The sequence below is a fragment of the Oryx dammah genome, unplaced genomic scaffold, assembly GCF_014754425.2.
Source record: "Oryx dammah isolate SB20612 unplaced genomic scaffold, SCBI_Odam_1.1 HiC_scaffold_9, whole genome shotgun sequence".
NCBI classification, from domain to species: domain Eukaryota; kingdom Metazoa; phylum Chordata; class Mammalia; order Artiodactyla; family Bovidae; genus Oryx; species Oryx dammah.
Genome location: NW_024070193.1, coordinates 2,742,883 through 2,767,154, shown reverse-complemented (window position 1 = coordinate 2,767,154; position 24,272 = coordinate 2,742,883). Strand labels below are relative to the sequence as shown.

Below are 24,272 nucleotides of genomic sequence, written 5' to 3'. Positions count from 1 at the left end.
ATGCAAACGCGGCTGTTTTCACAGCTCACGGTAAAGCCACGAAGCCAAGGACGAAACTGCTCCCAGTGGGAAGATGCAATGGAAGGACACACAGGGCTTCACTGTAACATTCTTGCAACTTCCCTGAAGGTTTTCCTTTTTTTTTTTAATAAAGAGAAAATGCAATGAAAAGATGCCTGGGACGGCAGCCTGATTTCTCGAGCATCCCAACAGCTGGGAGCCCCTTTCACACGCGCCTGACCCTGAACCTCAGCATCGACCCCGCGAGGGCCCCCTCCATGCCCAGTGCGGAGCCAGGCAGGGAGCCGGGCCAGGACCCCGGAATCAGCGTACAGCAGCTTTGCAGGGCCGTCTCCCTGCCACCAACACACACTGGTGGCCAAGCCAGGCTGTGGACCTGCCATCCCCAGGTGACCTGCGGACAGGGTCCTGGACATCCAGAGGTGACCTGCAGACAGGGTCCTGGCACTTCGATCTGGAATCTTGCAATCCACCCCCCCGCCACCCCCACGGGTCCCTGCCACCCATGGCGAGACACCGCGACCACGGGGAGGTCAGACGCCACTTACGTTTTGGAGGCTTCTCACAAAGCGCTGTTGCTCTGGACCTGTGGCGAGGAGAGGCAGCAGAGAAGGGAAGAAGAGGTCTGGTCAGGCTGTGAGGCACGCAGGACCCTGGGGTCTGTTCCCCGCGTGACCTCCCAGCCCGCAGCGCTGGGGGCAGCAACGCTGAGTCAGTTCCTTACTGAGCGTCTACCATGTCAGGCACTGCTCTAGGCCCTGGGAACCCGTCCACATCCGGGGGGCACTTGGTGCTTCCACACACACTCACACACGAGTGCACACACACACATACCACATGTTCACGCACGGGTGCACGCTCACACACCCCTCGCCTGGGTGCAGGGTCCCTAAAATAGTCAGGGGCAGGAAGCAGAGCTGGGAGGGGCAGTCAAGAGGGGGAAAGGCTCTTCTTGCTGTCTGAGAAGGGGTAAGCGACCCCCACCCCCAGCTCGAACCCCAAAACCTGCGCCCCCATGAGCTGCCCCCCGGCTCAGCCATGCGCCCAGGGCTGTGAGTGACTGTCTAGATGAAGAATGTATTAATAACACTCATCCCCTGGTTAGAGGCTAAGCTTCAGTGCTCCAGGCACACCTGTTGAACTGGGCTGAGTCAAGTGGTCCCCGGATGTGACTGACCCTCAAAACCTATTTTTTTTTAAAGAGACCCCTTCGGTTCTTTGGGACTCAGTTTGAGAAACAAGGCAAGTGGGGGTGGATCACGTCTGCCTCTCATTTCACCAGCAGAGCTGTGATGGAAGGCTCTCCAGGTTTCCTGGATTAAAAAAATGCAGAAAACCAGAAAGTGCTTCCTTATCAAGGGAGGCCTCACACTTCGATGAACAGTAAAATGGATTAGTGGGGGTGGTCGGGGTGGGGAGGGGTGGTTAGAGCAGAGAGGCCTCTGGGACTGGGCACTTACTTCCTCTTTGTACCTGCAGCCCTGCCCGTAGGGCCTCTTCCCCAGACTCAGAGCTGGGTTCCAGCAGTCTACGGGGCCCCTGTCCCCACAGGCTCACGCGGGCACCTGCTGTGTCCCGGGTGCTGGGCGTAGGAAGGCTGAGTCAGTTATTTACCGAGCATCGACTACATGGGAGGCACTGTTGGAGGCCCTAGGAGCCCGGTAGTGAATAAGACAGCTGAGGGCCTCGCGCTCTTGGAGCCTGGAATCCCATGGCGAAGGCTGACGAGGATGCCATCAAGGCTTCCTTCTCTGGGTGGACACGTGGCTCTGTGAACTCTGGGTGTATTAGTAATGTCTGCAGCGGGTGCGGGTGGTAGAAACTGCACGGCTGTTATCCAGGACCACGCCCAGGGAAGAGCCGCAAAGGGGGCGAGGAAGGTAGCATGTTCAGTGCACAACTACAGGTGCAATGCTCAAGGAACCAGATTCAGGGGAGGATAAATTGGGTCCAAAGTGAGACCTTAGCAGGTACATGAGGCCAGCCCAGCTCGGAGAAGAGGAAAAATGGCACCAAGTCCCTTTGCATCAAGCTAGTGTGCAGGCACCTGGACCCCTTTCTCTGGGTCTCTTCCCTGCATCTGTGCTCCCTGGAGACACCCCCCCCGCTCCTCTCAGCCCCCGGGGTTCTGGGTGGGCTAAGCCCACCTCCTACTTCCAGGGGTGGGCATGCAAGCTGGACTGAGCCCATCAAAGGGCAGTCATGACTGGCTCCAGGACAGGCACAGGACCAAGACTGGGCGCTGAGAAGGATGACAGCGGCTTGTGCGGAAAATCCTGGGAAAAAAGGAAAGCTCTCTCTAGGCTGAGGTGGCTCTGCTGGGGGTGGGGGTAGGCAACACGCTGTGCAGCTGGGGGCACCCCAGGGAGAGTGGGGGCACCAGAGGAGCGTCGCAGAGCACTGAGAAAAACGAGAAAGAAACGGGGCCCCGTGACCTCTCTCAGCACCTCGATCCAGCCACACCTGAAGTATGACTCTGGGCTCTTCCCTTAAAGGAGTCAGAATATGTGCGAAATGATTTCTGCCACTTGCAGCCCTAGGACCCCAGACTCCATCTGCCTTGAATCTGCAGTGTGAGGTTATGCATGCCCCTTTCTCTCTCTGACACCCGGGCCATCCGAAAAGGGAGCCACAGAGGAAATGATGTCTGAGGTTCCCTGGCAGCCTTGGCACTCTAGCCAGTTGCAAAGGTTAGGACTGACCCTCCCCCACCCCTGGGTACTTGGCTGGAGACAGAGAACTCAGCCCTTCTCCCGAGTGAAGCCTGGAGGGTTTGTTAAAACCCAGAGGACTGGGCACTCCCGCCAGGGTCTGAGTCAGCAGGGCTGGGGTGGAGATGCTCGGGGCAGGGTCCCAGGTTCTGCATTCTAACAGGGTCCCCTCGAAGTTCAGATTGCTCCCGCCAGTGCCCACATTTCGAGGACCCAGACCTTAAATCTATTCCACTCGGGGCAGGTGCCCAGTGCAAAAGTGAAGGCCCAGCCAAGCAGGAGACCATAACCCTTCAGTCCCCAAAGCAGACCCGCAGTTAAGGAAAAGCGCCCTTGCGATTGCAAGGAGAGGCCAGCCTTTAAACGACTAATGCACCGGGTCTCAGCTTTGGCCTGTCCCACTGCTGACCCTTCTAGTCAGCTCTCCACCCTGGGATTTATCTAAACAACGAGGAGGCAGAAAATGCCACCTGGTGCCTCCCTGAGCTCCCGGCAGGCCCCACGCTGGTCTGCCAGGAGCTGTGAGCACCCCGTCTCCGGCTTCTCCCCCCACCAGGCCACAGGCCAGCACCCCATACCATGCAGCCTGGCTGGCCCTGGCTCTCCTGACTTACATCCGACTTGGCTGCCTTGAAAAGCCTCCTGTGGCTTTTGGACCAGGGACACCGTTCAACAGAAAACGGCTTCCCCGCTAACCACCTTTCCAAGGTGGCACTGGCCCAGAGGGCCTGGCCTGGCTCCCAGCTCCCAGCTCCCAGCTTCAGGACCTCAGGCAAGGTACCTGCGCTCTCTGGGGCCTGCGCTTTCCATGTGCAAAGGGGAAGGAAGCTGCCTCTGGTGATTAGGGAGACAGATTCTCATAAGGCCCAGGGCCTGGCTTACAGAGCGTGCCCACCCCACCCACCCCAGACCAGCAGCCTCGCCAGCACCTGGGAGCTGGTGAGAAATGCAGATTCTCAGGCCCCACCTTCGTCCTCCTGCCGGGAAAGGGGCGTTCTAACAAGATCCCAAGTGAAGCCTCCGCCTTCCGGGTCTGAGCGCTGGCACAGGGCTCAGCTACCACCCCCGGTCGTTGCAACATCCCAGGGCAGAGACGACAACCCCCAGAGGCCTGGGGGATGGCGGGCAGGGGTCAGAGGTCATGAAAGGGTAAGCGAGGGGAGAAAAATCCTCCGGGTTCTCCCAGCCTCCCAACGAATGACAAGCCCCTGGATGGCTCAGGAGAGGGGAGGGGACCTGAGGCTTAGCAGGTGGACCACTAGCCTTAACTCATGGTTCAGCCTAGGTAATAAAACAGCAACAACATTCCAGGTCTCAGCTTTGGGGCTTTCAGCAGAGACTGGCTGTCTGGTCCTCTCTGCAGAAGGTTGAATGTTTTATATTTAAGGAGGCAGATCACACTCAGTCAGAGCAGAGGTTGGCAGCGGGGCTGCCCTGAGAGGTGGTCGCTGCAGCCAGGCCCAACCCCGCCCCCAGGACCCATGGAGTGGTGCCCGGGTGGAATTGGGCGGGTGGGTGGGGGTGGCTGGATTCCTCCAGTTCCAGCCTTGAAACACCCCCTCAAAAGCACTAAGGGGCCCCTGAAAGGACTGGGGGTTCCTCTACCCTTTGCCGCCCCGCCAGCCCTGCTGAAGGAATCCAGCAGGAAGGCTCCCACCCGCCTGGGACCCACCAGCAGCTGGACTACACCTAGGAAGGGGTGGTGGGCTGGGCAAGCTTCAGAGTCCCAGGGGTGTGCTGGGTGAGACAGAGGGGCTCTTCAGAGAAACTGAGCTGCCAGCGGTAATAAAAACATATCCACCTTGAAAAAATACTGGCTCGATTTTATAAAACTGAGCAAACAACTTAAAATACACGGGCGGCCTGGAGCTGCCCCTTGGAGACCATCTTGCAGTGACTTGTACACTTTTCTTCAGGCCTGGGATGCAATCTTTGCAAACTCACAACTTCCACTGATGAGAAGTGGAAGAAGCAACAAATTCTGCTCAGTCCCCAGTGACAGAGGCTGGAAGGCAGGGCTTTTTTTTTTAAAGATCCGTTCTGACTTATACTCTTCTACCAAGAATACTGCGGGTTGATTTCCTTTTGGATTGACTGGTGTGATCTCCTTGCTGTCCAACGGACTCTCAAGACTGATGGTGAAGCTGAAGCTCCAATACTTTGGCCCCCTGATGCGAAGAGCCGACTCATTGGAAAAGACCCTGATGCTGGGAAAGATTGAAGGCAGGAGGAGAAGGGGACGACAGAGGATGAGATGGTTGGATGGCATCACTGACTTAGTGGACGTGAGTTTGAGCAAGCTCCCGGAGACAGTGAAGGACAGGGAAGCCTGGTGGGCTGCAGTCCATAGCATTGCAAAGAGTCAGACACGACTTAGCAACTGAACAACATACTCTTCTACCAATGATGGAATAAAAACCCACTTTCTTCCCCCAAGGAAGAGTTTTTCATTAAAGACCTGTTACGACAGCTCTGAACAGAGCATCTCTGAACTCTAGGCCCCAGATCAGGTGGCCCCTTGCAGAACGAGGGCTTGGACATCCTGAAAACCGACGGGACCACAGCTGAATCCTTAAAGGGGGCCCCACAGGACCACCACCCCTGTGCTGATGATGTGTGCTCCCCAACAGACAGAAAAAAGGGTCCTTCCCAGCTTCACTCAGCAGGCATTTCTCCCGGAAGTGACGCTTTTTTACAGGTTAGGACCAGAGAGGGGGAAGGGCTTGCCTAGGTCACACAGCAAGCCAGTGGCCAAGGGCTCCCAAACCCCAATGCTGTGGTGCCCTTTAACAAGTCCTTTAACTCTTGCGGTCAGCCCCATGAGGGCTCGAGCTGGTTTTCCCTGTCCACCTGCCACCTGCCCGGGGCCCAGGACAGAGTCTGGACCTAACATTTATCGGAGGGATGTATGGAGATGGGTGGATGTAATTTCCAGGCCTGGACCCACTCAGACGGTCAAACTGCAGGCTCTTCTTTCAGGACAAAGGGACTCAGGCTGCAGTTATCTGTGTGCTGGGCACCGATGGCCACTGCGGCCTGCCATGCCCTCGGTCAGGTGACTGGATAAAAGGCAAGACCTCACAGGTCTGGGTTCCAGGCAGAGAAGAGGTCCTCTGGGGCTCAGAGGAAGGTGAGATTAAGCCCATCTGGATGCAGACCATCTTCTGGGGAGGCTTATGATGTGCCAGCATCATTAAGGGGCTGCAAGAAGCCTTCATGGAGCAGGTGGCCTCAATCTGGCCCTGGGGGAGTGGGACTTAGGAGGGAAGGGAGGAAGGGGCTTTGGGGCTGAGGTATGGGGTGGGCTGAGAGCCCAAGGCTGGGCCTAGGTGCAGAAACCAGCCAGATCATGCGGGGCGCTGAGATGCGGGAGCAGGTGAGAATACACGCTGGACGGGAGCCAGATCAGGTGAGGCCCTGAATGCCAGGCTGGGGAGCTTGGACCTGATTTCATGAAGCCCTGGGGAGCCCCTGCCGGCCTGGGAGCCGGACAGCGATGAGCTGATGAGAGCTGACACCCCCACTCCCCATCCTCCTCTTTCCTGGCAACCCCACAAACGAAAGCGAAGCCCAGGAGGCATGAGGCTGGGTGAGCAGGCTGCGGTCTTGGGTTGGGATGGCAGTCACCCCGAGAGGAGTCACCAGGTGCCATCGGGTAACAGAACGGCTGTTCTGAAGATCAAGGCCTGAGTCCACCACCAGGCATGAGCGGCCCTGGGTCTCCAGGTGCCGACTGGCCATGGGGCGGAAGGGCAGAGCCTTCAGGACCGCCCCCTTCCTGAGCCCTGCCCCAAAGGAGCATGACTCGGCCGAAACCCAAGGCCAGCCGCACCCTGCACCCCCAGCAGGCAGCAGCACCCTGGCGGCGTTAAGGACTTTCTACGGGGACCCCGCTGCAGCTCTTCCACCCTGTATGGAGGGGAGAGTGGTGGGAAGGGGAAGACTCGCAGAATGTCCCCACCAGGGAGCCCACAGAGACGTCGTCCCAGCCTCCGCTCAGGGAGGGTGGGCTGAGGGCCAAGCTGGTGAGGGGCAGGCAGAACCACAAGCGTGTGAACAAGGGCCTCTTGCCGATGGAGGCTTCCTTCAGACCTCAGTCTCCCCATCCGTTAAATGGGTGGATGGGGTCCGCTTAACTCCCTGACCCCAAAGTCCCCACACCCCCAGCCACCTTCCCTAGCGTTCCCTGCCCCTGGAGTAACGCCCTGGGATTGTTCATTAACTCCTTCCTGATACACATCTTTCCCTAGACTGGGAGCACCTTCAGCCCAGGGGCTGGTCTATGTACCATCCCTCCCTCCGGCTTTTGTCCTAGGCCGGAAGCCTTGAAGACACTCAGTAAAAAAAGCCCGTGCAGTGGAAGGAGGGGCAGAGATGCTGGTTGTCCTTCCAGGCCTCAGCTGTGTGACGGGCGAGAAGGCTCTTTTCTGAGGGTGGACGAAGTCTTCCAGAAGATGGAGGTGAGAACCCCCAAGTCAGGCACAGGGTTTAAATGCAGGAAGGGATTCAAGACCCATCGGGGCTGAATAAGCATCGGTTCCAGCCCTCGGCGGCTTCTCTGCCCACTTTCAGGGTAAGTTCAAAGCCGTCGGGTGGGGGCATTTCATTCATTGAGCTGGCGGCACTCGGGGTGAATAAGACAGGCCAGGCTCAGTCAATGACTCCCAGATGCAGGCTAGCTGTTCAGAATGGCCAGGAGGCCTGTATGTTCTGACAAGCGTCAGCTCCACAGTGGTCTGCTCTTTGAATAGTGAAAATGGCAGAACCGAGAACAGGATGATGCCCTTGTCCTTAACAACAAACCAGAACTGCAGCTAGCTCACTGAACAGATCCTAACGAACCCTGGGTCCAAGGGGAAATCAGAACTGAAACGAAAACTGATCTAAAACGGAATTAGAAGGAATACATGTCCATCTAGATATCTGAGGGGTACAGCCAAAGCTGCATGCAAAGGGCAACGTATACCCTTAAAGGCCTCACTGTTATCATAGGAAGGGGGAGACGGCAGAGACGAGAGACAGGATGTCAGCCAGACGCACAGACTAAAGCCTAGACTGCACTTCTTAAAAAAGGACCTCTAAGGACCACTTTTACTTTGTACAGTGTTGTATTGCTTGAGCTCTACTGTTTCTATAATTAAAAGCCACTCTTGACAGTTTCTCATAAAGTTAACAGATATCTACCCTACGCCCCAGCCGTTCCACTCTTAGAGAAATGAAAATATATGCCCACAAAGAGACTTGTACACAAGGGCTCATAAAAGCTTCATTCATAACCACCCCGGACTGGAGACAAGCCAAATGTCCCTCCACAGGAGAGTGGACACAGCAAACCGAGGGGGGATCCCCAGCGGTCCACTCCTCAGCAACACCACTGGCACCCTCAACAGCGCGGATGGACCTTAAATCACCCGGCGGAGAGGAGCCAGACCCGGAAGGGTATGTACCACATAAATCCACCCGGTTCCAGGCCTGGCAAACCTAACAGTGATGGAAATCAGAAACTGGCTGTCTCCAGGAGCGGGAGGGCACACGTCCACGTTCCAGGGGCGCTGCAAACGTTCTCCAGCTTGACCTGAATGGCGGCTGCACAGGTGTAGCGATCTGACAAGACTCAACAAACCGTAACAGAATCTTTGCATTTCACTGAATGCAAATGATACCTCGATTTTAATAGATTTTTTTAAACAGTCACAGTTGGAAACTTGGAAACATACCGACGCCCAGGCTCCATCCCCTGGGGACGTGGGACCTGGGAACCTGAATGTGTACCAAGCCCTCAGGTTAATTCTGCTGCCAGACTCCGGTTAAGGTGACCCACCCCCCCACCCCCACCTGAACACCCCTCCCCTTTGCTTGTGTTGGGTGATTTCTCGTCTGCAAGTTGGTGTTTAGAGACAGAAGAGCAATTTCCATTCTCTCTGCCCTCTCCCTGCTCCCCTCAACCCCTGCTCCTCAGCCGTGGTCTCCAAACGAAGCCTCTGAGCAGGTGAGGTGGGCAGGGACGCCCTGACCCACGCCTTGTCCAGGGCGGGTGCACTCCAGCTCAGGCGCCAGGGCTACCTGCTCTGAGGAGGTCAGAGGCACAGTTAATGGCCTGTGTACCTGTTAAACAGCATGTCCGGGCCTTCACCCCATGTTTATGACAAGAGCTCAAGGCAAGATTCGCTGGCACAGAAAATGCTTTTATGCCCTGACGAGCAGTAGCCTGGCCACCTTGGGTCCCGGACCTCTGCCTGGTCCCCGTACTCCCTGTGAGGGTCTCCTGCCCCCTCAGGTTGACCTGGCTTCTACACCGCTGCCCCTAAACCCGGCCTGATGCTATTTCTATCTCCACTGCCCGTGTGCCCAGCGCTCCACCACCTGGTTCCTACTCCTCTCTCCAGCTGGGTGCCCTGCGAGGCTTGTCTACTGCCTGCGCTGTGCCTCTGCGCCTGCTATGCCCCCCTGCCTGGAATGCCAGCCCGCCCTGTCCCTCTGCCAGCTCCAGCATCACCTCCTCTGAGAAGCTGGAACGTCTCCTGCCTACACCCTTGGCATCTCACACCCAGTGAGAGCAGTCACAGGCGGCGGGGTCACCAGGGGCGGTCATCCTGCCAAGCTCCCTCTCTCTGGGCTGCGAACTCTTTGAAGGCCAATATTCTACTCCAAATCCAGAGCCCGGTGAGAACAGACCAGAGCAAAGAAATGAGGCACGTTTTTAAAAAAAAAAAAGAGCTCCCACTCACATTTGAAAGCACCCCTCTGCCCCCCGCCGGGAATTTCCGCACACAGGGCTCCTCCCAAGAGAACCTGTAAACTCACTTTGGCGGAGATAAGTTGGCCATCACGGAGGAGCGAGACGTGACCCTGAAGACCTCACTGATGACCTTTGGCAGAGGTCGGGAGGCAGCCCACACCCACCCGTTGACCCTGGGGTTCTGACCCTCACTGATGACCTTTGGCAGAGATCGGGAGGCAGCCCACACCCGCCCGCTGACTTTGGGGTTCTGACCCTCACTGATGACCTTTGGCAGAGGTCGGGAGGCAGCCCACACCTGCCCGCTGACCCTGGGGTTCCAAGGCCAGCCTGGATTCCCACTCGGACCCCTCCCAGCTATAGCCTGGCTGCACCCCAGGTGTCCTCTGTCATTTATTTTCCAGATCTTTCTTGTATACAGGAACGTGCTGAATGACTTGCGAGTGTCTTATCATTTCGGGACCTTTGGAAAGGCCTGCAGATAAAGCCTGACAGGGTTCCGAATCCCTTGACAAGCTGACAGGTAGACAGTGAGCAAACGCCACCCTCAGAGCTGCCAGTTGGGGGGGTGCTGACAGTGGGGTAGGAGGGGCCCCCGGAGAGGCACAGAGAAGGGAGAATGAGTAACAAGGGGCAGAATTAAGGTGCTGAGGGGCCCACACACTCACCCTCCAACCCTGAGGACCTTTGTCCCTCATGTTCCCCAGGTGCTGGTCCAATTTCAACTCTGCAGTGACTAAAGCTCCACAGAGCCCAAACTCATGGCTGGCTGAGGGAACGCTTCTGAAGCCTGACCCTGGCGCTGTCCAATCAAGGCCAAGTCTTCTGGGAAGCCCTCAGTTTGCCCATCTGTAAAATGGACGCCACCCGCTCACTGGGGCCTTCCGACTACACAGGTGGTGCCGGATCTCCCGAGGGTGAGATGGGCAGGACGGGGCAGGGCAGAGCACCCAAAGCTGTGCCACAGGTCGTCCAAGGGCAGCCCCAGAGGACAAGAGCCTGAGGTTGAGACTCGGCCCTTGCCACACACCACAGTGACCCAGGACCTCGTGACACCCTCTAATCGGCAGCTCCGAAGCCGAGCCCGGCTTTACAGCTTACCACAGGCTTATTCAGCCTCATCTCCCTCAATCCCCTCAAGGACGCTGTGAGGCCGGCTTGGCGTCCTTGCTGCCTGGACTGCAAAGCTGAGGTTCAGAGTGGACAGGGGAAATCACCCAAGGTCGTCTGCCAGCTAAGACAGAGGCTCAGTCCTTGGACTTGGCTCCCTGGGGACAAGCTCCTGCCTCTCATTCTCCGATTACCCCTTAACCAGTTTACTCCACCCATTTTACAGATGAGGAAACTGAGGCCCCCCAAAAAGGCTGCCCAAGGTCAACAGGGGCAGGGGGTGCTGAACCAGGCCCAAGACCTCTAGCCAGTTCCCCACTCCTACGCTACGGGGGGTTCTCCTCCAGGGCCCGCCAGCCCCTCCACACCATTCTGATGGAATTCCACCCCCACTGCACCCCCACAGCACCCCGCTCGCTGTGTGCCCACCCCACACTCCCCGGATGCCTCCCTGGTCGAGAGGGAGGCAGGCGGTTGCTAAGCGCTCACCACCCGCTCTCTCTCATAAAAATAAACTCCTTCTGGCTGGGAGTCTCTGGATGAGATTCCCCTCCTTTCCAGCCAAGAGAAAATTAAAAAGAAATTTAAAAAAGATCTCCCCCATGACATTTATTTGAACGGCAGCAGTGCCAAAGCAGGGGCCGATTCTCCCAAGTCCAAGTGGAGCCACGCACCACTCAACCTCAGCCCCGAGACCCTCTGTTCAAGTGTTCGGGCAGTTACTGAGCTGATTTATTTCCCCAGGCAGGAAACGGGGGCCAGGGCTGCCTCCCAAGCCTCTGGGTCTGGTCCTGGGGGAGGCCAGGATCTGGCAAAGCCCAAGCAGTGACCAAAATAGCCCAGCCCAGCACACACCTCCCTCCGAGTGCCCGGGAGGGCAGCCCACAGGTTCCCCTCCGGTCCAGGACGAAGCCTCGGCCGCCGGCCGCCGGCGGAGGCCCCTGAGAGCCTCTCTCTGACTTCCCCAGGTGGGAGGGGGACCAGAGCCTCCAGCGCAAAAGAGGAACCCCCAGCAGGAAGGGAGAGATCTCGAGAAGGATGTGTCCCGCTGTCCCCGCCGGCTGTCCCTGGGGGCCTCCATCCTGCTGCTCCAGGTGGCTGGACGTTGGCACTGCCACCTGCCCGCCGCACCCTCGGAGCCGCGCCACCCTGTCACCTCCACCTGCTCGGCCCTGCCCTGGAGAACCAGCTCTGGGTGCTTGGTCCTCCAGGCACCCGGGGACACTCCCTCAGGTACAGTTGAGGACACTCGAGTGTTCGCAACGGGGAGCCAGAGACAGAAGCCCCACTTGGGGACACACACGTGCACAGCCAGGTACTCGGAGATACAGTCACACACACACAGGTTCACACAGACACACTCCAGGGGACACAAGGGCACGCATCCCAAGACACGGCCGCACAGGTATCACAGACACACACACCAGAGCACTCACACGCACTGCCCAGAGCACGGAACAGCGGACACACACGGGGACACGCGAGCGCCCAGGGAAACAGCCACCCCTAGAAACACACACAGACACACACACACACACACACGGGGACACGGAGATATCGGCAGACCCCCAGTGAGATGGAGACACCGGAGAGCGCACACACACACACACACACACACACACACACCTGGCTCCTTGCTGAGACGCCCCAGCCCTTTCGCCGGGAAACAATAACAGCCCCGCTGGGGGACGGGGCGAAGGACCCTTCGTCCCACCCTTGGTGGAACTGGGGGCCCCCCCCGGGGCGGGGAGGAGGTCGGGGCTGGCGGGGGGCGCGGGGACTAGGCGGGGGCTCCGCGTCCGGCTCCGTCTCCCTCGGTACCTGGGGCGGCCACGGCGCTGCGCTCGGCCGCGCTCGGTTCTGCGCGCCGAGGGACTGCCCGCCGGCGCGATCTCTGGCCCGCGGGGTCCGCTCTTCGGGCTCCCTCTCGGCGGGGCCCGACCTCGGAGCTCGCGGTCCTCGGGGCTCGGCGCTGACTAGCGAGCCGGGCTGCGGCCAGGACCCGGAGCTCGGCGCTGGCGGCGGCGCGGAGGAAGCAGTAATTTATAAGCGGCTTCTTCCTGACCTCGCGTGTCTGTTGTCTGAGCAGGCAGCTCTCAGCATCACCCATCCTGCTGGGTGGAAAAATACCAGCTTGGCCGGGCCGGGGGCGGGGCCCGGGGGCGGGCCCGGGGCGGGTCTGGGGCGTCGGCCACGCCCCCACGGGGGACACACGCGCGCTCTCACTCTCACTCACACACACACACACACACAGACGCACAGGCACACACCGCACACGCACGCGCGCTCGAGCTCGGACACAAAGAGCCCCGGGCTCGCAGAGCGCGCGCACACGGCCTCGTGCGGCGGGCGAGCGCTCAGTCCCCGCTCCCCGCAGTGGAGCGCGCCTTTCGAGGCACCTGGTTACCGCCTGACGCCAAGGAGGGCGAGGCGGGGGTGCGGGTTGGGGGGCCAAGAAGGGGCGTCTTCAGCCCCCTCCACCGGTCTTCCGATGAGGAGCCGGAGAGCCCAACCCAGCGCGAAGCACCAAGCCCACAGCTAGCCCTCCACCTGGCTCAGGGGATGCGGCCAGGGCTCCCCGAGAGCGGTGGGGTCCAAACCACGCCTCTGCTTCCTCCCAGGTTCTCTGAGCCTCTGAATGCCCCCCACCCCCCAGTAAAGACCCACCTGACCACTTTGCCCTCCCACCTCCTTCCCGGGGGCCTCAGGGTGACCCTGGGACAGAGTGCCCTGGCTTCTGGGCTTTGCCCCAGCTCGGTGACCTTAGGGCACTGCTCGGGCTCCCTCCCTTGACTCAGTTTCCTCAGCTCTCAAACGGAAACACGGGGAAGAGGGACGGGGATACATCTTCCCTGGCTGCGAGGAAGATGGAGGTGAAGAGTGCAGACAGCTCAGAACAGCAGCTCCCCAGCACTGAAGTGCCAAGCAAGTGTCTATTTTTAAATGAAAACGGGGAATGTGCCATTATTCTTGTCCTTGTTTGCATGGGCGGCCTGCAGAGATCACGTGCCCAGCCTGAAGGCTGCCCTGTGTGGCTTCCAGCCTGCCCTTCCCCTCTCTGAGCCCAGCGCTGACCTCTCACCTTCTCTCAGGCCGCCTCCGCAGCTGGGCGGCTGTGTGCCGAGAACCTTTTAGACTGAGGTTGAGAGAAGAGATACCAAACAGGGGCCGCACAGAGAGCCACCCCTGACGCCAGACCTGGCCCAGCCCGAATCCAGCGCCTGGAAGCACTCTGGAGCGCCCTCCAGAAGGCAGATCTCCCTGGTCTGCTCTTTGAGGCCCCTGCTGTCCATTTTGACTTTCTAGAGGCTGCCCCCCACCCCTCAGCTCCAGCCCAGCCAGCCCCTGGCCCCTGCCTTCCCGCGCCTTTCTCCAGGCCTTGCCTGACCCCCTCTGCTGACCCAGGTGTCCCTTCCTCCAGGAAGCACCCGGGGGCTGGCAGTGCCTGCATCACGGCAGCCGCCCCGAGTGGCACCCACTCTTGGCCCCCTCAGCTCTCTCCTTTGAGATCAGAGCACTTGCACACCTTTTACATGTGAGGAGACCAAAGTCCGGAGGCAGGGCGGCTGAGTCCCCACCCTGCTCCCGTCCTGGGGCGCATGGGGCTGTCCCTGCGCTGAAGGAAGGAGCAGACACCCCGCGAAGCCTCCCTGCAGCCCCGTCACTGCACACAGCGGCAGGTCCCCGTGCAGGGAGGTGACTGTGGCATTGAGGATTGAGCTGCAAGGAGGCTTGGACTGAGCCAGTGAGCGTGGGCTGGAGGGCCACTGGCGCTGAGCTGCGCAGTGGCCTGTCCGGGGCTTTGGTGTGAAAAGCTGTCGGGACAGCTGACTTCCGGGCGGGTCAGTGTAGCGCAGCCCATATGGGCACAGGAGCGCGGATGGGGCCCTTTCAACCGCCTGCTTTCTCCCTCCGGCCCAGCCGCTCCTTGAGGGACAGGACCTTGTCCTGTGTGCCTCAGTCAAGCCCTGGGCCTGGCACACAGCGTGTACTCAACAAATGTTTGTTGCGTTTATCTAAGGAACGCTTGAGTGGCACTGAGCCACACCGCTGCCTGCGGGGTACTGTAGATGCATTTAAATACCTTAATTTGCTGACTCCCGAGACCACACTGTGAGGGTGGCACCGGTGATCTCCCCCATTTTACAGAAAGGAAAACTGAGCCACAGAGAAATAAAGTCGCTTGCCAGGGGGCTGGTGGCAGAGCTGGAATTCAAACCCAGGCCACCTAGTTCCAGAGGCCACACTCGTAACTGAAAGGTTTGGGTGGAGGGGTGGGGGCGGCTTCAGTGGCTGCTGGACACAACCCAGCCTCAGAGGGCAGAAGGGGGAGAGGGGGAAGGGAGCGGAGGCGGAAAGGTGATGGGAAGTGCTCCGACCTCCACCCAGGGCGAAGCAGAGCCACCCGGAGCCTGGAGACCCCCAGGGTCCACCCCTCAGGTCCCCTCCCCCCGCCCCACCACATTCTGTGGGCCTTGGGCTTGCGGGCCTGCTGTCTGGGCCTGACGGGATGATCAGAGTCTGGCCTCATTGTGACAACAGGTATCAAATTTGGTTGGGGGTGGGGAGGTCTGCACTGACTTGGGCTCCACTGGACTTTAAAATATTTTGAGTTAATTGCTGTGAACAAATAGTTGCAAGATTTTTACGAACTGGAACATCTGCCTTCTCTGGAAAAGGTGGCAAGATGGAGCCACCTTGGGCCCCTTATCTACGGTCACTTGGAGCTCAGAGGCGTCGGACTCCCCCTCACAGGGGGTGTGGCTCCCCGAGGGGCCAGTCCCCACCCGGCCAGTTCCCTGCGGAGGGCTGAGTGTGAGGCTGGGGCGTCAGGGGGCAGCTGAGGCTCCGGGATCCTGCTGTGAGCACCAAGGAAGCGGACACATTGGCGGGAGGAGGGACCTTCAAGGAAACCCAGGCAGAGGTTCCATTTGGAAGCCCCATTCTGGCCTGAAATTCCCTGGGGACTAACTTCCCATTCCAGGAACGGAAATCGACTGGGGAGAGCTCACGGAAGGCCCTGGACTCCAAGGGACTGGATGAGATTTTGAACAGGCTGTTCTCCAATGCTTCCCTCTCAGCAGCCGACAATAATAAGGCCAAATCGATCCAGGGCTTTGAACAAAACCCTTTGTTCCTAGCCAGGGAATGGTCGTCTCATCCGTGCATCAGGCTGAGTTGAGATACTGCTGGGGTCCAGCCATGCTGGGCCATCAGGCCAGCGTGAGGGTCGTGCGGTGGGCTGCCGTGCCCCTCGTTCCCGGAGGAGAGGAAGGGATGGTGGGGAGCGGCCGGGCGGCCCCCAACCTGGTCCCTCTCTCCCGGGCACAGCCGTGTCCACGTCTCTGGATGTGGACTGACAGATGGTGGCACCACAGAGGCTTCCTCAGCACATCGCAGCCTCGGGAATTGGCTTCCTGCCCGCCCACCCTCCTCTGGCCCACGGTCAAGCCGCAGCTCCGTCTCTCACAGGCTGCGGGACCCCGAGGGAATCGTGTCCCCTCTCTGCTTCGGCTTCCTGATCCATCAGAGCAGACTGGGCAGAACCCCTGTGCCCGGTTGTCTTGAAGAGTAAGTGAAGACTTCAGCGTGCAGGGCGATGATGGCACGGAGCCCAGCCTTTGGTTAATCAGACGCTCGCCGACCCTCTCCCGCCTGGGCGCTCTGGGCTTCTCTACGGCCTGGACTTCGCCCGAGCAGTTCCCTGCCCCGTGCTGTTCCTTCCCCCAGAGTGCTTTGCCCTTTGCCCTCCCCACCACCAGGATCTCAGCCAGACTGGGAGCACCCAGAAGGAAGGCAAAGGTGCCCAGCTGTGCCCGGCACATGCTGGGAAGCCCTTGCTGTGGGCTGTGGGCTGTGGGTGGCAGGCCTCTGGGGCACCCTTCCTTGTTCCCCTTGGTGGGAACAGCAGCAGGTCTGCCCTGGGGAGGGGAGAGTGTCGGTGTGGCAGACAGATGTGAGAGGGAGGGGGTGGTGCGCCCGGTTCTCACCCGGCAGCTCGGCTGTCCAGCCCCCCAGGCCAGGCCACCCTTCCCCCCCGCCCGGCCCCTCCGCTGGTGACTTCAGGCTTCCTCCCCGATCGCCCTCCCGCTCAGCCCTTCTCCGCTGAGCAGCTGGAGGGGTCCGGGGCTCCCCTCCCCGCGTGGTGGGGAGCAGGAATGCCACAGAGGCTGCGGAGAACAGTTCAGCAACGTCTCAGAAGGTGAAACGTCCATTTAACTGAACTGTCAGCGCTGACCAGAGAGAGAGGAAAACACAGGTCCGCAGAGGACTGTACAAGCGCGTGAACGGCAGCGTTATTCCCTAGAGAGCCGAAGGCTGGGACACGCACAGGAGGATGCGAGACAGAAAACCTTGCTGGGGCACTCCTGGTACCCCCATACCAGAGGGGAGGTCGCAGAGACACGCGGCACCACAGACTGCCATTTAAACGGCCACGCACATGGACTCTAGGTCAGTGCTGTGAAGCTGTGGTCTTGGAGATAGGAGCAGTGGTGGCCCCTGGAGTGAGGGAGGGGTTGCCAGAAAGACCACCTCTTGGGCTGGAAGGCTGCCCTCTCCCAATCTGGTGATGCCCTCCCCGCCATCCCGGGGGGCGTCTGCCTCTGCAGACACCCATGCTGTACACGTAAGGTCTGAACTTATCCCTCAGTGCGATGAATATTCCAATAAAAATAAAAAAGAAGGGCTTCCCTGGTGGCTCGGTGGTGAAGAATCGCTCCCACCGATGCAGGAGACACCAGTCTGATCCCCGATCTGGGAGGGTTCCACGAGCAGCAGAGCTAGCGAGCCCGGGCGCCACAACTGTTGAGGGTGTGCTCTGCAGCCCGCGAGCCGTGAACCCGCAACGAGAGAAACGCCTGTCCTGCAGTGACGACCCAGCACAGCAAAAACAAGTAGGTAACTTCACCAGCTCCCTGGACATGAGTTTGAGTGAACTCCAGGGGTTGGTGATGAACGGGGAGGCCTGGGGTGGTGCAGTCCACGGAGTCGCAAAGAGTCGGACACGACTGAGCCACTGAACTGAACTAAATATATTTTTTAAAAAATCAGAAGTTAGAGCCACTGATGCACTGCGTTCCTCCTCCCTCGAAGCAGCCCACGCGTGGCCGGCTGGCCCAGCAGCACAGCCTCCGCGGCCTCTGAGACCCCCAGCTCTGTCTCGCGCCTCTTCCTCCCCCTTCAGCCACACAGCCCTCCAGGCCTCCTGCAAACCCTAAGCGAAGGCTCAGGGTCTTTGCTGGCCCCTCCTCCTCGCACAGGGCTTTGCCCCAGCCCTCTGCAGGCTGGCCCCTTCCTGTCCTTCCAGCCAGCGTCTCCTCCCTCAAGACCGGGTCACATGTCCACCCTAACTTGGAGAACCGAGTCGGTGCCCCTCGATGGTTTTTATGTCCATCTGCTCATATCCACTTCCACGTCGAGGCTGCCCGCTTCTCGTGGCGGAGCCGAGTCCGCCGGGTCTCAGGCCTAGAGAGGGGCTGGGCTCTCGGGGTGTGGCCCCAGGCCTCTGCTGAGCAAATGAATGGGGCGGAGCCACCCCCAGACGCCCCGCCACCCCTGAGCAGGCCGCCCTTCCACACATTCGGGTCCACAAGCTGTAAAATTGACTGTTTGTGGAGCTGGGGCTAAAGCCCCTCGCTGCACCCATCTTGAAGACTCTGCAGTCAACCCTGCATGGGAGACCCTCACTGGAGAGACCTAGATCCAAGCCCCTGAGGGATCCTTAACAGCCTGCTTCTCTGTGCCTCAGTTTCCCTGTCTACAGCACCACGGGCTAGCCATGGTGGCCTCGGCCAGCTCAGCTGCGGGGCACACAGCCTCCTGGGGACGAGTTCACAGGCAGTTTCGCTAGCAGGGCGAGGTTCTGAATTTCTGATGAGCCCACATGCCCCAGCTCCCCAGACCACACTTTGAGTCATGAGTACAGTGAAGAGGCTTCCAAAGGGTGACCCTCCCCACCTAGACTAGGAGTGGTGCCCGGGAGCTTGTGAGGAATGCCCAGTCCCAGGCCCCGCCCAGCCCTCCCGAACCTGGAATTCCAGGCCAGGCCAGCCATCGTGACCCCCCGGCCTTTGGACGGGCGGTGCTGTGGGCGGCCCTGGCTCTCAGCCTCAGTGCTCATCCTCCCAATTCACCCAGGAAGCTTAAAAACCTTCCTGTCTGGCTCCCACCCTCCAAAATCCTAATTTAATTGGAAACGATACTTTTTTTTTAACTGACATTGTCCAGGCAATCTGGACGTCTTGTCGGAGTGGAGAATTCTTGCCACAGAGGGTGCTGGGCCTCTGGGAGCATCCCCGTCTCCCAGACATACCCAGGCAGGCCTAATTCCTCTGCATTCCTGCCCGGGCCGCTCACTGACTGCCTTCTTATATTTGGTTATTTTTTCCTCCCTCCCCAAACACAACAATTCAAAATATTCCCAGCTCCCAGACAATAAACAAACCCGAGGAGGCAAGCTCCCTGACTGTTTTGTTCCCACTTATGGCCTGATCCAAGGCTGTCCTGATTGGGTCCTCAGGACTGGTCGTCTGAGCCAGCCGGGGTGGGCCCTCAGCGTGCTGGCCGCCCCAGCTCCACTCCTGGAATCTCAGAACCCGTCAGCTCTAGGTGACCCCAGGCGCCCTCTGTGGCCACTTCTGGGGAGATGGAGGCTCAGAGAGGGCAAGCGGCTTGTCCCAGGACACACAGCAGTGCCGAGAAGGCCTCTCTCCTCTGTGGTTTCCGGCCGGAGGGCAGGCGTGTGGGCTCTGGGGTTCAGAGAGATGTGTGTTCGGTTCTAGGCCCTGCCCCTTACCAGCTGTGACCTTAGGCAAAGGACCAGTCCCAAACTAGCCTTGGTTTCTCCCTGGTGGCTCAGATGGGGAAGAATCTGCCTGCAATGCAGGAGACCCAGGTTTGATCCCTAGCTCAGGAAGATCCTCTGGAGAAGGGTGTGGCAACCCGCTCCAGTATTCCTGCCTGGAGAACGCCATGGACAGAGGAGCCTGGAGGGCTGCAGTCCGTGGGGTCGCACAGAGTTGGACAAGACTGAGCGCCTAACACCTGCAGTTTTCTCCATCTGTAAAACGAGGATGGGGCTGGAGTCCCTCCCGGGGTTACTGTGAAGGTCAAAGTCAAGGTGACAAAACCAGGTGGCGTGAGCGAGTGAGCAGACCGCGTAGGGGACGGTGAGAAAGGAGGTTATCGGTCAGATCTCAGGGGCCTGACCGGGCGTGAGAGGCTCGTTTTGGCTGGTGGGAGGGGGACACAGGCCCAGGTTACCTAGCCAGGCCGTGCGGGAGGACAGAAGCTGGCGCCCTCCTCATGCAAGCGCGGAACCCGAGGCAGCGGCGGCTGCCACGTGGGCCCTGAACCTGGTCTCCAGCAGCGTTGTCATCACTTGTGCTTGTACACCATTTGCTGCTTTTAAGCCTGGTCCTCACCGCTTGTGTACAGAAAGCCGTTTGTGCCAAGTTGCTTCAGTCGTGCCCAACTTTCTGCGACCCCATGGACTGTAGCCCTGCCAGGCTCCTCTGTCCGTGGGATTCTCCAAGCCAGAATACTGGAGTGGGTTGGCATGCCCTCCTCCAGGGGATCTTCCTGACCCGGGATCGAACCCGCGTCTCTCCCATCTGCCTGCATTGGCAGGTGGGTCCTTTACCTCTAGCGCCCCCTGGGAAGCCCATGGAAAGCCTTGGGCCCAGGACATCCCTTAACCTGATGAATGTGCTGTTGTCTAGGGTCAGGAGCTGAGCAAACCCAGACGACACCAGGCCATCCCTCGCACCGGCAGAGGCCCGCAAGCATCTGTCCTAATACCGCCAGGCTACCCGCCAGGCTGCCGTGCCACTGAGTAAAGGCCAGCCCGCTCTCCTGCCTCGGCAGCTATATTGTCATGGTGACCCAGGGGCCAGGTTGGAGTGAAAATTCCTGTCTCCTCAGAGTTCTACCCCACAAGTGGGGGCAGGGGAGGACCCACCCTCCGCCTGCGGCCGTGGCTAGTGCCCCCCTCCCTGCTACCCCTGGCTCTACCCTCGCCGTTGAGCAGCTTTGCACATGACCTGTGTGGACAACCCAACCTCCCATCCCAGCTCAATGACACTCACACCCACCCCTCAAAGAGCCCTCTTGTCCACTTTGGGCCGGCTGCACACCACGGGCCTCTCCGCCCTCAGGTGGATGGATGGGAGAGAGGCCGAGAGGGGACCTTTGGGGCCGGGGTCCTGGAGCGTGCCGGCCCTGTGTGTGCTTCTCCTTGGCCCTTGCAGGAGTCTCGCTCACTCTGGCAGGTGGAGACAGTCAGTGTTTACAGAGCTTCTGCCACGTGGCAGGCGCTGAGCCAAACACTCACAGACATGACCTCGGAGGAAGGGACCAATTTCCCGGATGAGGAAACTGAGGCTCAGAAATGCTGAGCCACCTACACAAGGCCACACCGTGGAGCTGGGGTGTGAACTCGAGGGCATCAGACTCTGCGTTCTAAGCCTTGCCAACCCTCCCCCAGGCCAGAGCAGGCAGCGGAAGCTAAGAGACAAGGAGTAGCGGGGGACGCGGAAGAGGGTGGCCCCCTGGCCAGATGAGGGGGGAGGAGGTGCCGACGCGGATGTGCCCCGTACTTGCCGTGGAACAGAGGGCTTCCCAGGGGGCCCTAGTAAGAACCCACTTTCCAACGCAGGAGACCCAAGAGATGCCAGTCCAATCCCTGGGTCAGGAAGCTCCCCTGGAGAGAGGCATGGCAGCCCACCCCAGCATGCTTGCCTGGAGAATCCCATGGTCACAGAAGTCTGGCGGGCTGCAGTCCGTGGGGTTGCAACGAGCTGGACACGCCTGAGCACGCACACATGTAGAGCGGGAAAGCTGTCTGCATCGACCCTGATACTCTATATGGACAGTCCCATGAAGCAGGAAGTAAAAGAGGTTGTGATTGTCCCTTGAATTATAGCCCTCGGGGTGAGCCCAGTTGTGCTAGCGTCCGACTGCCTTGAAGCGCGGTGATGAGTCTGCACGGCCTTTGCGCGGCCGCGGCTGCTGCGGGCTCAGGGCCGGCTGAGTCTGTCTGCTCGGCCCTCGGAGGTGACCGCCCCTCCTCTTCGTCACCGTGCTTGGTCTGTGGCAGCCCAGGCCTGACCTGGGGCCGCTGGACGGGACCACGGAGTCTCCCATGCGTGATTTCCCGGAAAGCACCTAGGAGTTCGGCTCACGTCCAGCCTTGCCCACCAGCGCCGTGTGACCTTGGGCCAATCACTGAAGCTTTCTGGGCCTCGAGCTGCTCAGGACATAAGCGGGGGTGGTGGTTTGGTGGGGGCCGATGGATGGCCACTCCTGAATCCTGAGCGCTGGGAGACGACTCAGGGTGAAACGTTTTCGGGCAGTAAGGGAGCTTGCCCTCTTCCGTCCTCCTCTTCTCCCTCTGACACGTCGAGTGGTCTCTGCTGGGTGCTTCTGTGGCTTCAGCGCCCTTCCTCACCTGGTCATCTTCCTTTCCAACCAGGATGCCCCCAGATCAGAGCCTTCAGGCAACTGCACGGCGCTCCACTAGCTGGTTTTCACTGTCCTTTCTTTTAAGGTGCCTTCTATTTCTGGAGAGGAGCGTGGCCTTCCATTTATAGCAGCAGTGGGAGATTTACTTTTTAACAAAATGTGTGCCAGTTGTTTAAACGCAAGTCTGTTTGAAGGGGGGAAATTAACTGAGCGATGAATTAGGGAGTCTGTTAGCGCCTCGGGCTCCCGTCACAAAGCACCCCTCACTGGATGGCTTAAAACCACTAACATTTTTCCCTTCCTGTTTCTGGAAGCCGGAAGTCTGGGATCCAGGTGTCTGCAGGGCTGTGCGCCCTCTGGGGCTCTGGGCAGAACTCTTCCTTGCCACTTCCTAGCTTCTGGTGGTCTCCATCCTCCTTTGCCATATCTTGGTTTGCTGCTGAAGCGCTCTGACCTTCTGACCTCTGCCTCTGGGGTCACCTGGCCTTCTCTCTGTGCGTCTCTGAGTTCACATGGCCACCCTCCTCTGCGGTCAAATTTCCCTCTTCTCATCAGGACCTCGGTCACTCAGACTGTTGTTGTTGTTTATCTGCTAAGTTGTGCCCGACTCTTTGCGACCCCATGGACTGTAGCCCGCCAGGCGCCTCTGTCCACGGGATTTCCCAGGCAATGATACTGGAGTGGGCTGCCGTTTCCTTCTCCAGGGGCTCTTCCCGACCCAGGGATGGAGCGCATATCTCTTACATCTCCTGCACTGGCAGGCGGATTCTTTACTGCTGAGCCACCAGGGAAGCCCGGTCACTTGGATTAGGGCCACCCTAATGCGTGCCACCCTAATGACCTCATCTTAATTTGATGACATCTGCACAGACTCTATTTCTGAACAAGGTACTAGGGTCAGGATTTCGACATATCTTTTTTGTGGACACAGTTCTATCCATGAGTTGTGTGGCCGAATAAGAACTTGTACAGGGAGACCTAACTGACAAAGTTCGGGGAACTCTGCCCAGATCAAAGGTGCACAGGAAGTAAAGCCAGGGACCCAGCAGCCTGCCCCAGTCCTGCGGTTTTCCAACTGGGTTTCTCAGAGTCCCAAGGGTCAAAGGAGGTAGGACTCCAGACTCCCTACATGACCACCACTTTGCTCCAACCATTATAGGGACAGTGGCAAAATATTTAGTTCAACAGAAAGGCACCAAAATAACCTAAAAGGTAAAAATGCTGAAAAACCACGTGGTTACTGAATCTATATGACCCCAGACGCATGCTGATATTCATTTATTCTCCTTCCCCGGCCTTGTCGCTCCTTTTTCTCTGGGAAGAAAGAGCCTCTTTGCACAGATTTTGCCTGCAGGGAGGTCTTGGTCTCAAAACGCCCCCCGAACCCCACCAAAGAACCCAAGGAGGCAGCTGGCCTTGCTCCAGCCCCCTGGGGACCTTTCCACTCCCTTAATTCCCTTAAGACTTGCTGTCTAGTATCTCCCTGCCGAGGGATGCTGCCGCCCATGGTCCCTGCTGGGGACCGTCTCCTTCCCGTTTCTTACCTCATCAGCTCGGTCCTTTGTAAAACGAAGGCTGTCTCCACAGCAGACTGGGCGATACCCGTGATTCTCTGCAGTCCTACCCATCAACAGGTGGGGGTCTGCTGCTACCCCCTGATTTGGAGAAGTCTCCCCTGACCCTCCTAAACCGGCAAAGCCCCTTCCCTGTTTTATAATCTCAAGAGGATGTTTCATGCCTGGCTACGCATCAGAGTCCTGAAATGTGATTCCTTTGGTCAGGTGAGAGGTGCAAGAATAGCATTTGAAAACCTGCTCCCCACCTCATTCCAATACGCAGTCAGGGCAGAACTGCTGAGTAATTATTACCCTGATCCAGAGGATCTCTCATCTGTACTTCTCATAGCCAACAACGTTTTGAGACGTGAAATGGGGGCGGGGGGGAGGAGGCTGTTTTTCCATGGGAAAACCTGAAATTCTATGAAGCTATCTGGATACTTGAACCCAGGCTCTGTGAATAGACAGGCATTAGTGGAGATAAGTCAATCTGATGGGTGGGGGGGCTGCTCCAGCCCCCAGGGGAGATGCTATGTACTATAGGTACCACGTGGCTTCTTATGTCCCCAGTCACTCTTGGACTTGGACTGAGCACCCTGGGCTAGAGCTGTGTGTGTGCCAGCTCAGTCACACAGTCGTGCATTCTTTTCAATCCCATGGACTGTTGCCCAC

The 24,272-nt window shown here is 59.0% G+C and overlaps 1 protein-coding gene across 3 annotated transcripts in view; it reads right to left on the bottom strand.

Annotated features, from left to right (window-relative positions):
• Positions 1 to 23,782, bottom strand: part of SLC6A6 (solute carrier family 6 member 6) — a 93,403-nt gene extending 69,621 nt beyond the window's left edge. The window contains exons 1-2 of one of the 3 annotated variants that reach the window (XM_040246685.1): positions 23,589 to 23,782; positions 570 to 607 (exon numbers count right to left, since the gene is read on the bottom strand). In XM_040246685.1, coding sequence (XP_040102619.1) covers positions 570 to 607; positions 23,589 to 23,593 — 43 coding nt within the window. In that variant the 5' untranslated portion in view covers positions 23,594 to 23,782. Of the gene's footprint in view, positions 1 to 569; positions 9,602 to 9,739; positions 11,665 to 12,402; positions 13,147 to 23,588 lie in introns of those variants that run through there. The other 2 variants (XM_040246686.1, XM_040246687.1) reach the window with 2 other exon arrangements.
• Positions 23,783 to 24,272: the final 490 nt, after the last annotated feature.